This window comes from Fringilla coelebs (assembly GCF_963513975.1).
Source record: "Fringilla coelebs genome assembly, chromosome: 2".
In the NCBI taxonomy this organism is placed as follows: domain Eukaryota; kingdom Metazoa; phylum Chordata; class Aves; order Passeriformes; family Fringillidae; genus Fringilla; species Fringilla coelebs.
Genome location: NC_140029.1, coordinates 79,844,163 through 79,857,533, shown reverse-complemented (window position 1 = coordinate 79,857,533; position 13,371 = coordinate 79,844,163). Strand labels below are relative to the sequence as shown.

General features: G+C 42.9%; 1 protein-coding gene across 1 annotated transcript in view; it reads left to right on the top strand.

Moving 5' to 3' along the window:
* The window catches only part of HEPHL1 (hephaestin like 1), a gene marked incomplete at both ends in the record, with an annotated part of 32,566 nt that extends 22,852 nt beyond the window's left edge, over positions 1-9,714 (top strand). Inside the window, 8 exons of the mRNA XM_084201028.1 lie at positions 1,190-1,329; positions 2,338-2,478; positions 5,565-5,671; positions 6,174-6,396; positions 7,139-7,278; positions 7,911-8,070; positions 9,353-9,433; positions 9,512-9,714. Of these exons, the coding sequence (XP_084057154.1) occupies positions 1,190-1,329; positions 2,338-2,478; positions 5,565-5,671; positions 6,174-6,396; positions 7,139-7,278; positions 7,911-8,070; positions 9,353-9,433; positions 9,512-9,714 (1,195 nt within the window). The remainder of the gene's footprint in view (positions 1-1,189; positions 1,330-2,337; positions 2,479-5,564; positions 5,672-6,173; positions 6,397-7,138; positions 7,279-7,910; positions 8,071-9,352; positions 9,434-9,511) is intronic.
* Between the last annotated feature and the right edge of the window lie 3,657 nt (positions 9,715-13,371).

Below are 13,371 nucleotides of genomic sequence, written 5' to 3'. Positions count from 1 at the left end.
CAATGCAGATTCATGATGGGGGTGCTGATCTGAGCCCTTAGATCCCTTGAGAAGATCAGGACATAAAGAACCCTGCAACTGAATCACTCTACTGTGTGAGGAATGAAAAACTTGTGAAAAAAATACACATTCCAGATCATATTGCATAGACTGGTCTCTGATGACACTTTGGTGAAAGCAAAAAGGAATTTATGTCAAAAATAAACCTTAGAAAAGCATCTGTGAAAGTGCTCCTTGTACAGAGGAAGAGGAGTCTGTAAAAAATACACCTGAAGAGTCACAGGTGATGATGTGAGTTTAAAGTAAACATAGACTCCAGTACTGTCAAAGGCTGCTGTTGCACACACAGCTCACTACACAGTAAGCAGTATCCCTGGGGCAGTTTTTTGGTTTTATTTAGTGTATTGTGAGCCAGCCTTGCAACTCCCTTGCCAGGGGCACCTTGGAAATGAGCTGCCAGGAGGCAGCTGCTCCCAGAGAGGGTGAAGGCTCAGCTGCACAGCGGGTTGTGAGTGTCCTCTGCTGGCGAGTCAGCCCTCTGGGATCCCATGGGAGCAGCAACAAACTAGGGTAAACCTGGAAAGCATCCTCTTCCTGGTGCAGAACGGAAAATACATTTCTCCTTTTATCATCATGCTGGGAAAGCATCCAACCTGTGCAGTACACAGCAGCAAGAGGGAAGGGTAAAGCAGCTCCCTCTTATCTCAGCTGATGGATCACATTTGTTTTCGAAGGTCAGGCTTTGTTTATCATCTTCCCGTGGCTGAGTGGCTAATAGCCAAGATAGCAAAGATAACAAAAGCAGCCATCATGATAAGAGGATTCAGGTTTCCAGGGACAGACAGTATCTTTTATTAGAGAGAACAATACAGCTGGAGAGGGCAGCTGAAACCACTCTCATCTCACACTTTACCCCTACTCCAGCTCTGGTGTAGAATTTGTGTTCCCAAAATTCTTGGAGAGTGCAGCTTATCCTCAGCTTTACCTGTTTGAAGAGGGTGTGCATTCAGTAAGGATTATCACTCTTGCTATTTGCGATTCCAAACCTCTGGCATCTCTCAGGGCCTTCACACCCACCAGCACATTGAATCAAACTGTATATTCTCATTAAATCCGTTGTGAATAGCACAACAGTTGCTGGCTTTCAGCTATGTACACTTTAGTGCTTTTATTGCATTTTATTTTGCAGCTATGGGCATGTTTTTCTGAGCCAAGCAGAGGATCAGATCGGTTCAAAATACAAGAAGGTGGTTTACAGGGAGTACACAAGTGGAGACTTCACACAGCGCAAAGTAAGGACAGAAGAGGAGGAACACTTGGAAATCCTGGGCAAGTAGCTCTCATGTCTCACAGACCAAGCCTGTGCTCAGGGAGAGGATTGCCTTCCAAAAACTAAGATGTTTTCTAGCTTTTTAAAGATGGAAAATATGGAATGTGACACCTATTCCAGGTGTCAGTGATTTTACATGCTATTTATGTCATTGCTGAGTGTGAAGATCCTTTCCAAATAAAGAATTAATTCTTGAACATGAGTAAGGCATATCCTCAGGAGTGCTATAATGGCAATTCCAGGATTCACCTTAGCTTCAGAGCTTGTAACATGGGGGAGACTCTTGTAAACAGATTAAGGCAATATTAAGGAGAAGGATTTGTGTTTGCAATTGGGCAAGACATAATTTTACCCATCATAAAATAGCCAGTTCAGGTTTTTTATGGAGTGAAAAGTGGGCAACAACTGGTCATAAAATAGTCATAGTATTTTAGGATATCATGAGTTGGAAGATCATCGACGTCCAACTCCTGGCCCTGCATGACTCACACCACATGCCTGAGAGCATTGTCCAAGCACTTAATGAACTCTGTTAGGCTCGGTGCTGTGACCTCTTCCCTGGGGAGCCTGTTCCAGTGCCCAGCCACCCTCTGGGTGGAGAACCTTTTCCTAATAATGAAAGAAAATACTAAGCCTCTCCTGATACAGTTTCACACTCTTCCCTCAGGATAACCTTCTCTAGGAATATGTTTACAGTTTCCTTTTCTGAAGGACAATAAACTTTTGAAAGATTCAAAAGCCATCCTCAGGAGTTTTCCTTAAAAACCAGCTGTCCAAAGACCTGTCTTCAGAGAGAACAGTTCTCTTCATTGACTGAAAAGGCATTATCTGTACATACAGAGCTTTTAATCATCTGAGATAAACCAATTTTGATGGCTTTCCTGGAAGAACAGAAAAGCCCAATGATTTTGATAGAGACCTTGGCTCTACTCCCAGGCCAAGCTATTGAGAGTTTGTTGAATTCAGACAAGCAGCATTAAACACTGGCATCTCCTGTTCGAATTCAGGGCCATTACTCCATGCCGAGGCCGGTGACTCCGTACTGATCATATTTAAGAACAAAGCCAGCAGGCCTTACTCAATAAGTGCACATGGTATAGAAGAGGTTGGTTGTGAAGAACAGCCTGAGACACCAATTACCCTCCCTGGTAAGGCTCCCTTTTTTTCTTTTTTTTTCCTTTTTTTTCTTCGAGCTACAAAGGCTGTATATAAAACCATTTTAGCACATTAATGATAATCTCTCTTTCAAACTTGCCCATATCTATATGTTCTCCCAGGCATAATATGCTCAATGCTTATTCAGCTACAGTTCTGAGTTTCTAGACATCTAGGTTCTTGATCAAGTGAGCCTGTTTGGGCAGAGAATGAGCCTTCATTCCTATCAGGGGTAGAAACAGGAATGTAATATCACTAGGCAACCTCCAAGAGAGAAAGAAGCAGGCCCATAATATGGCAAGAGAAATGTGAGCCAGTGATGCATTTGGCTCCAGACTGACACTCTAAAAATGTTTTAAAAACTTGCAAATTCAGAGATAAGAATTGCAGATGTTACTATTAACTCTGCCTCTCTCAAGCTACAGAGAATTGGCATTTGCATTCAGAGTCATGCATAAAATACCAAATGTAGCTGTCATGCGAATTAATAACCTTTGAAAGGTGTACCAAATATGCCTCAGTTTCTAGTGAGGAAAACAGTGGATAATAGTTTTTCATATAGAAAAGTTCTTGTTTAACTTTTTTGAACTTCAATTTTTGTTGGGTTTATGTTCTAAGTAGGAAGACAAACCCAGGCATTGTAGTCAATCCGAAATGTACCCACCTTTGCTTTCCAACAGCCATGCAAATTTTTTTTGCAGTATTTGTGAACGCTAGTGTGAAACTAAATGTAAAGAAATTTTGATGTAATAAAGCTCTTTGCAAGCTGAAATTTCCTTCCTGTGAGCAGCTGTGTACAAATACACAGAAACTCACGTCCAAACGTGAGCCAACAGCTGCCTGGCTGGAGTTTGGTGGATGTATACCTGAGGTTAATACACAGGGGAGGGGAAAGAAAAGGAACTGATTTCTATACAATTCCCTTGTTTAGTTATTTGCTCCATGATGTTGTTGATGCTGTTCAGCTGGTGTTTGAGATGTAACAACAGGAACACTACTGTCATGTCTCCTGTGCCCACATGGGAGCAGGCTTGGGATGAGTTAGATGAGGGAAGGTGTCTGTGTTTGAGAGAAAGCCAAAAGCATTCTTCAGCAGGATCTAAGGACTGACTTTCCCTTAGGAGTTTGGAAAGAGCATTTAACATAGAAATTATATCCCTGAAAATCAGAAAAATTTCTTGGCACCTCAGTCCCCACCAGCATTATCTAGAAATCCTCACTGTCTTTCTTCCTAGGCCAGGCTGGACTGCTCACCCCAAACTTGCCAAAGATTGTCTAATTCTACTAAATCCTAAATCAGCCATCAGACAGATTTTCATCTTGACAAACTGTACTCCTGAGAGCACTGCCAGGTCCTAAAGATACTGTGGGGGTCATGGTAAATAGATGCAGAAAGCATATCCATAGCAACCTATGCTGCACCAGCTCTCATCTGCCACAACTTTGTTCTCTCCCTGACCATTCTTCCAATTACCCAGAAGGAAAAAAGGGAGAAAACATCAATTTTCCTCATGTTTATCACTTTTTTCAGGGGTTATGCCTTATTTGCACTTCAAAGATTGGTCTTCAATGCCTTCTGAAGTGTGTCAGCTTTAAGTAGGGTGGAGATTTTTTTCCACCTACAGCCTCCAAACATCCTGAGCTGAGAAGGAGAAAGCAAGGAGGGGGTTGAGGACCATGACCAGCCTCCCTTCTCAGATCACACCCTCTAAAAAAAGGTGATGACATGTAGGTTAGATACAGGTGGATGAGAAACATTTCCCTGGCCTCCATGTCTCCATGACATGGACTTAATGTCTCCATGACATGATGCTTATTCTGTAAGAGTAAATGATATTGCAATACTTGCATGAGACCCATCTCATGGAAGTATTGCATGAGACCCATCTCATGGAAGTATTGCAATATGAGAGTATTGCAATATATATGAGAGTTGAGAGTCACCACTTTTTTGTTTTTGTAGTTACTGCTGTACAATCAAAACCCACTGTTGCCTGAGGCATGAACAGTGTAGTGGCACAGTGACACAAAAACTAGGCTCAGTCACTTCCCAACCCTTTAAGCTTGCCAACTCTCCTTGCCTAGATGCCCACAGCTATTGGCAGCTGTTGGCTTGTAGCTGTACTAAAACCATGGTTCTGTGATTTCCTGGTTTTCACCTAACTCATACCATGTCCCACGATGCTCTTGGCTGTTGTCACCCTGAAAGACTTTTGGGACAGAGATTGCTTGGTTCAACATTTCTCCACCACTTAAAAGGGCAAGGTGTTGACCACATCTTGGTCTCCTACCCTTTCCTGAAGTATCAGCAAGAAAACACAGCATAGGCAGTTCATCTGAACACAGAAGTTTGTGTTCAGTGCAGAGAAATGATCCTCACCCAAACAGATAATTTTCTCATCCATTTGCTATGGGTTTTTTTAAATCAGAGGTCAGGGAATTTCTGCTCAGGGAGGATTTGGCAGAGATGATGACATTTGGGAAGGGATAGAGGTTCTCTGGTAATTGCTGTGGAGCAAGGTCTTATCTGGAAGATGAAAGAACCCCCCTGCTGCTCCCAGACAGCAGGTCTGGGAGCAGCAGCTCTTCTATCCAGCTCTTCTATCTAGGCCCCTGGCTGACACACTTCTGTAGCACCCTCTGCAAAATCCCAGTGGCAACTGCCACTTCTTTTTGCCCTCTTCCATTGAGAAGGTCCAATAAACATTTTCTGGGCTTGGCTCCCAGTGCCTCATCTGACCTTGAGTATCAACAGCCGAGATCATTGAATTACTGCAGGTTTTGCCAAGGGGAAATATGAAGAGTCCTGTCTGTAAACTTCCTTCTGTGGGATGCCACTTTTGTGAGAATCATTTGCAGGTCTTCTTTTCCGGAGCAATCTGCCTTCATTTACACCACTGGCACCTCACTGAACTCCTGGAAGGCAGAATCATATCCCTATCCCATTGCTGCATGCTTCCACAGGTAGTTTTGATGCAGACAATTTTTTGATGAGGAAGGTAGGAGGTCTGAGTTAGACACTATTCAAAGCCTCTAATGCTTAGCTGCTCAAGGTAAAATTGTTCTCTCTCTGTTTCAGGGGAAATAAACACCTACAGGTGGAATGTCCCGGAACGATCCGGTCCTGGCAAAACGGATCCAAACTGTATCACTTGGGTTTATTATTCAACAGCAAATTTTGTTAAGGTAACCAAAAAATGGCCATTAAAGCTTCCATTGCTTTGGCTAACACATTGTGCCTTCTGTAATGTTTCTGGAAGGATCCTGCTTCTCAGCTGGGAGAGGACCACAGTCTAGAGAAACCATTTACAGAGCTAGATTCTTTGAACTCTTTACTAACAGTTGCACATGCCTGGGTAATTTAAGCTACAGAAATCCCAAGGCACACACCACAGTAATGTGATTTCTTCCTTAAAGAATAGTTGAAGGGATTTGGGGTGAAGACAAAACATTACACAAAATCACAGAATCACAGAATGAGTAAGGTTGAAAGGATGGATGGATCCAACCACTGGATGTCATTGCTTAGGTAAATTACCAGAGAGACACACAGAGAAAGAAGTTTTTAATCACACCGATTTTTTTTCTCATCTGATAGGAAAAAGCAATTTAATCTTTGGTTAATCTGTATCTATTTCATAACTGGATGAACTGAAAATGTGTAATGCATATATTTATTTTATTTCAGGACACGTACAGTGGTCTGATTGGGCCTCTTGTAGTTTGCAGAAAAGGAACTTTAGATGAAAGAGGTCTAAGGAAAGACATCGATCGAGAATTTACTCTTCTGTTTATGGTGTTCGATGAAAATGAATCCTGGTATTTGAAAGAAAATATTGAAACATACCTTCATAAGAATCCTGATGATTTTAATTCCACTGAGAACTTTGTAGAAGGCAACAGCATGCATGGTATGTAGGACTCGGCAGCAGCAGCCAAGAGGAAAGAGGTTTATTTTTCACAGCCCTTTTAGGAAGACATTGGACTCAGCCTGCAGTTACCCAACCATGTGACAACTTCATAAACTGCAGTGCTGGAAACAAAAAGATTTCACAAGGCTCAGCCAAGATATTTTCCTAACAAGATAGTTTACTCTTATGCTTTTGGGAAGAGGCTGCCCTGCCAGGATTCCCTTGTCATTTGTGAGCTGTGTTCCTCCAAGGCATGTTTTTTAGGAGCATGGGGATGATATTATAAAACTGTGGCTGTATTTGCAGCCAGTCCAGAAGCCAGGCTGAATAGACTGGATGGGGACACACAGAGCCCTGGCAAAGCAAATTTTTCTTTCTACAGCTGGTACCCATTTTAGGCAACAATTCTATTCCCTCTTTTTCCATGTAGCTTCTCAGCATAAATCCAGTTTGCTCAGGAGTTCAATCTCAACCAGTAAAAAAAGAGTTTGATGCCCTGTAAGACAGAAAAATGTTTGTTGATGTATACTTACACAATTTGGAAACTGAAACAAAAGCATGACTGTCTCCCTGCAGGGGCAGTGGTCACTGGGGACAGCACTTATCCTGACCACACATGCCTGTCCCCTCTCTGCCTGAGCACTCCTTCTACCCTGAAAGTGCAAAGGATGCCCAAAGTAGAGGTTATAATCACCCATACCGTGGCCAGTTATTAATCATTCCTATTTTGTCATTCTTGCAGCAATCAATGGGAAGATTTACAACAGTCTCTTGGGTCTAACGATGAATGAAGGTGATAGGACAAACTGGTATTTGATAGGAATGGGCAATGAAGTGGATATCCACACAGTTCACTTCCATGCACAGACCTTCATCTTCAAGGTTGGTAAAATAAATCAAAGTAAAACTTTTATAGTGTTATGGGAAATTTATGAGAAAAACAAACAAACAAAGATCCATATTTCCAATCTGGTTTTTCACTTAGGCACAGAGCCCTGGGCTGCTGCTGAGGTTGGTGGGAGTTTTGCATTTGAAGGAAATATGAAATGAATGAGATAGTTGCAAAGCTTCTGTTATCCTAGGTGGGTTAAAATATATGATTACCCATAGGTGTGAGGGAAAATACAGGGAGGAAATTAGAGTTATGCTGGGTTAGAGTATGATTTTATGCTATGACAGTTTGCCAGTGGCAGGACTACCTGAAAAATATTTCAAAGAAACGCCTTTGCTCAACCAAAAGCTGGAGTCAACAGAAGGGGTCTGCTGTTGTTGTACAATGGATTAAATGAGAGTTGTTGTACAATGGATTAAATGAGAGTTGTACAATGGAATAAATGAGAGGTGTTTAATGGATTAAATGAGAGACATCAGTTTCTCTGCACGATGCTCACTAGAAACGTACAAGAAGCATTTGATCTACCTAAAGGAGCTGGAAGTCTGACTGGAATATTTCAGTGTCCATGGGGGAGTATTTGAGGCACGACTCTCACAATTCTGGTTTTGCTTTGCCACAGACAGATAAGGACCACAGAGGAGATGTATATGACCTTTTCCCTGGGACCTTCCAGACAGTTGAACTCGTAGCAGAAAACCCTGGAACGTGGCTTCTGCACTGTCACGTGGCCGATCACATCCATGCTGGCATGGAGACCACCTACACCATCAATAAATCAGGTGCAGTATCAGAAACATCCTAGGACTCAGAGGTGGTACTGCAGCACAGTTGGATGGAAGGCAGGGACGAAAGGAAGAGAGCTCACCTGTGCACTGGTGGGAAGCACCTGCACTGCCATGGCCAGTTAGCAGTGATGAGAGACAGGACAAGCACCCCTAGTGACATGGCAGTCTTTGGTGCACTTTGCTGCAACTTGAAATCAGTCGGTGCTTCACAAGTGCCCTTCTGAGACAGTGGCAGCCTAGGGACCATTTGTCATTTAAAGGTGGCACAGAAAACATCTGCAAAGCTGTTTTCCAGCCTTTTTGCCTCACTGAGCAGGAGGGCCTACAGTCTGGCATGGTGCTGGTTCCTTCCTGTGAGCACGGATGACTTGCAGAGCTGTTTGGGCTCCCTGCATAGGCAGACACCAGCTGGGATAAAAGGAGTTCCAGAAAATGGTTGTTCCTCTTGTCCAAGAAATAGGTGACCTTTTGACCAAGAAAAATTGGCAAACTTTTTTGAGTGGTGCTTGTCTCTTCCAACACATGTGAGGGAAGCCAAAAGTGTTTTGTGAGCCTTTCCACATCACATTACTTCACTAAACATCTGGATCCAGCATTTAGGTCCTCACTGTGCTGGCTACACCCCTCTACAAGAGTTGAAGCAGTGCCAGGAGGTACACCTCATACCCATAGCCCTGTAGAAGCACGATGACAAATGTAGATTCCAAATGTAGCCAAAATACTCCTTCCTTGGATATCATGAATTTATTTGACTACACATATTCATGTGGGCTGTGAGATTTCAAATGGACAAGCAAATGCAGAACTGAATCATGGAATGCTCTGGGTTGGAAGGGACCTTAAAGATCACCTCATTCCAACCCCCCTGCCATGGGCAGAGACATCTTCCACTAGACCAGGTTCTTCAAGGCTCTATCCAGCCTGCCCTTGCACACTTCCAGGGATGGGGCATCTACACCTTCTCTGGGCAACCTGTGCCAGTGCCTCACCACCCTCATATCCCACCTAAATCTACCCTCTTTCAGTTTACAAGTTACTCCTTGTCCCATCACTACAGTAAGTAGTGGAGTAACAGAGATGCCTGCAGGGAAGGGGAATGTTGCCCATGGAGCTGCCCAGAGGAACAGTTGTGATGATCTAATCACAATTTCTGTTCAGATCAACAAGGTAGAAATAATGAAATAAAGTCCACTCTAATTTTTCAAAAGAGAAAAAAATATTTATTAAGGTTTCCAACTTAACTATGCCTTTTCTTCACCCTGAGAAGAGAGACAAGAGTGGGAAGTTCCTTCAGAAGGAGGACACACAACTGGAACATACAACAAAACTACTGCAACAAATGAAACCACTGCAAAGGGTAAGGATTTTTTCAAATGCCATTTAAAACTCTTCAGATTCATGTGCAGATTTCTCATTAACAACTCTCTTTTAACAGATTATGACAACAAAGTGGGAAATTTTTTCGGCAAAACTTTGAGTCCTGGAGAAGCCAGCCTGATACTAGCAGCTTTTTTTTGCATTGGACTTGTCCTACTGTCAACAGCATTAATCTTCTTCTGCTTCATCACCCACCAAGGAAATAGAATCCATTACACACCTCTGGATGATAAAAGTGCACTTCTGGCAGATTCCCTGTAAATCCTCACTTTTAATATCGTTCACAGGGACTCACTGGGTTTCACAACATAGAGCCATAAAACCATTAAGTTTGGAGAACACCTCTAAGATCACTGAGTCCAACCATTAACCTGATACTGCCAGGCAACATGCTGCTAATAAAACTGGAGCAGGGCATATGCTGACAGTCCTACCCCATGGCCAGTGCTCACAAGAGTGAACACGGGCTGTAGGGCTCAGCTCCAAGAGCCAGGTACCACCCATCACCATTTCCACTCCTCTGGGTTCAGATGAGCTCTGTCCAAGGTCCAATCTGGCAGCTGAGCAGAGCAGCACACCTCTTGGCATCCACTGGGTTTTCACAGGAGTGAGGAGCAGGCAGAATGGCATCCATGTGCTCTGTGCAGAAACTTGGGGTTCACACTAGAAAATAAACACCAGCAGGGACTGGCTTAAGTTGTCAGCCTCTGAAAGAGCAGATGCAAATCTCCAAGTCCCTGCAGTTTCCCAAAGTCTGGCTCAATGAATTCACCACCATTCAAATGATTGTCTCTTTTTTTTCCCTGTTAAATGAGGAAACTTTGCACTGGGGACAGATTTCTGAAGACCTACAAATAAATTTTAGCACCTGATGGGTTCAGCAGTGCCCCTGCTGTTAGTTTCTAACAGCTTTTATTTATCTCTAAAAATCTAGCTCTGAACAACCTCCAAGAGATTAATTGATTTTGTAAATGCTGCTTCTTATGGTCCTGATTCTGTACCTCTTCTTTGCACTGAGCAACACCTCTCTCCCAGCCTCTAATGAAGCCATCAGGAGGATGATCTTTGTGCTCTGCGAGGCAGACAGACAGAATCAGGACATGTTTAGTGATACTTGAATGTTTATAGCTAATTTTTTGTTAGGTTGTGTTTATTCTTGCCTGCTCATGCCTGCTGTAGCTCTAGCAGAGGAATTCTAGAACAAAAACCTTTGTAAAACTGTTTACACAAATTTGATTTTGAATGTAAATTCAAGTTGATGTTTTGGTTTTTTTAAATTTTACTTTTTCCACTTCTGTACTTTAAAGTATATTCAAAGGTAGGAAATTTTACTGTGCAACACTCTTATTGTAGCTTAAATGTGTCCTGCATTGATGTCCAGTCAAACAATATGTTGAAGGTTCTTGGATGTTTCTCAGTAATTTCTTTGTTTTCCTCAGTCATTTGAAAGCACACACATGAAGTAGAAATGCAGGACTAAGCCCTTATAGATTTTACATCATATCAAGAAACAACTCAAAAACTCCAATTTGAGTGGCAAACCCGATCCTTTCATCTGTCCTGTAAACTTTAAAACTGGGGTCTCCTGTTCTGTGCAAAAATACTGTCTGTGCAGAACTTTAGCTCTCTGTGTACATATAAAATTAAAGCCTTTCACTCAAAATGCACTATTATGACAGGAAATTATTTGGTACTTCACTTCTGGGGTAGCTAATGCACCTGGTGTTTTAGAAACAGAGTCATAAGTATGTTTTGACTGTAGAAACTAGTTTTCCAAAGTGATTACATTGATAATAAAGAACCCCAGCTATTTGTATGAACCTCGTGGCCCAGTTCATTTCCTCTGTCCTGCTCCTCAGCTGGAGCCCCAGGACATCACTGCTATAGACCAGGGGACACAGCCTGCCACAGGGACCATGAAACATCACAGAAAGTGTAAAGCAGCAAGTGTGCCATTGCCTGCCTGGTGCAGGCAGCCCTGTGCCAGCTGTGTTGAAGGACAGCATCTGTGCTGGGCTGAAGCACTGGCAGGAGCAGAGTTAAGCAACAAAATGAACAGAAGATCAAGTCACCAAGGCAGGGATGTTCTCCATGGAGTACTACAGGCCCTCAAGTACCAAAAATCTGGATTATAAACTGGGGTAGCAGTTGGGAACCGTCCTTAATCCAAAAGCTTGAAAGGTCAGAAATACAAGGTCAAATCTTTAAAAACTTTCCAGGGGACTAAACATCTCTGTTGGCCACACAACAGGAGCTGGTTGAAACTGCTCTGAAAACAAAACCAGGAAAGTGTCCAAAGAAACAGAAGAGAACGTGGAAGAGTTTATACTTTTTTTTTTCCCACAAGAAAATTGTGCCTTAGGAACGTTTTTGAAGGACTCAATGCATTGGTAAGAAATGTGGATGAATATAACCTGCTTACATTTCCATAAGATCTTTTAGAAGGTCTTCTTGAAGCTTCTTAAGGAAATGAAATCTCCATGGGATGAGGAGTCCATGGAGGTTAAATAATGGGTTAAAAGACAGTGAAAAGTGGTCAGATTTCATGTTGAAAGTCACTCATGGGGTGCTACATAACTTGCAGGACATGCTTGTCCTTGCTTTTCCGTATTTTATCTAAATGCTGTGAAAAACAGTGGACAAGTTGAGTAACAATCTTAAGCACATGTAGCATGAAAAATCAGTGAAAAAAGGGCAAAATTTATTACTGATACATGTACAGTACTACATGTAGAAAAAAGCAATCCTACCCTTATGTGTAGCATACTGTCTAAAATCTCCAAAATGGGATCTTATTTGTAATACTATAATGACAACATTCACTCCAGTGTTGTTCAGTGGGCAGAAAGGCAATTAAATATTAGGAATTAGTACAAATTAAGAATAGAGCAAAACAGAAAACCACTTAGTCCCATCACATAATTGTCTGGGGCACCTGCATCTTGTGTACAGCATGAGTCAAATCTCCTGGCCTCATCCAGCAAAGCAGCACAAGACCAGCACAGAAAGAACAAGAAGGGGAATCGGTATTGTAGAACAGTTTCCATATGAGGATTGATTTCCTTGCCTTATGGCTTGGAAAAATTAGGAAGGGCAATTGAAAGCAGATAGGATACCAGTTTTATAAAGGGGAATTTGAGTGGAGGAGGGACTATTTTGTCCTTTTTGTAGAAAGAAATGAGCTGGGGGAGTGTTTACATGAAAGCACAGCATAGGAAGTGGCTCTGTATGGGGTGGACATGTGACTCCTGGACTGAGGATACTCCAAGCTCACAGAGGTCCAGAAACCATCAGGAAAAGTACAGAGGGGCAAACAAATTAAGGGTTATTAAAGGTGAAAGCACCCCAGTGACTCCCCCAAAAAACTGACCTGAAAAGCAGTGATCAAACATTTTGGGTGGGGAAAATGCCACAGTACATGGTGCTAGGTAGGTTAGGGCTTGGAGCATCTGTCAGACTGTGGTGGGGACATGAGTGCTGAGACAGCTGGGGCTCACCAGCCTGGAGAAAGTGCCTCAGTGGCTCTGCACAGTGTGTGCAAACAGCTGATGGAGGAGTAGCATGGACAGAGTCAGGCTGCTCTTGGCAATGCCTGGTGAGATGACCTGAGCTCATGGGCACAAACTTGACACAAGGAGTCTCCATTCAAACACTGTACCTGCGTTGAGGCAACCACAGACATGAGAACACACTGGGAGAACCCATGGAGAGCCCCCCTCATTGGGGGCTCTTGTGGATGAAAAGCTGGACATGAATAAACTGCGCTCAGAATGCAGAAAGCTAACCTCATCATGGGCTGCATCAGAAAGAGTGTGGCCAGCAGGACAAGGGAAGTGACTCTGCCCCTCTGCTTCGGTCTGTGGACACCCCACCTGGAGTGCTGTGTCCAGCTCTAGGGCCCCCAAGACAAGAAAGACA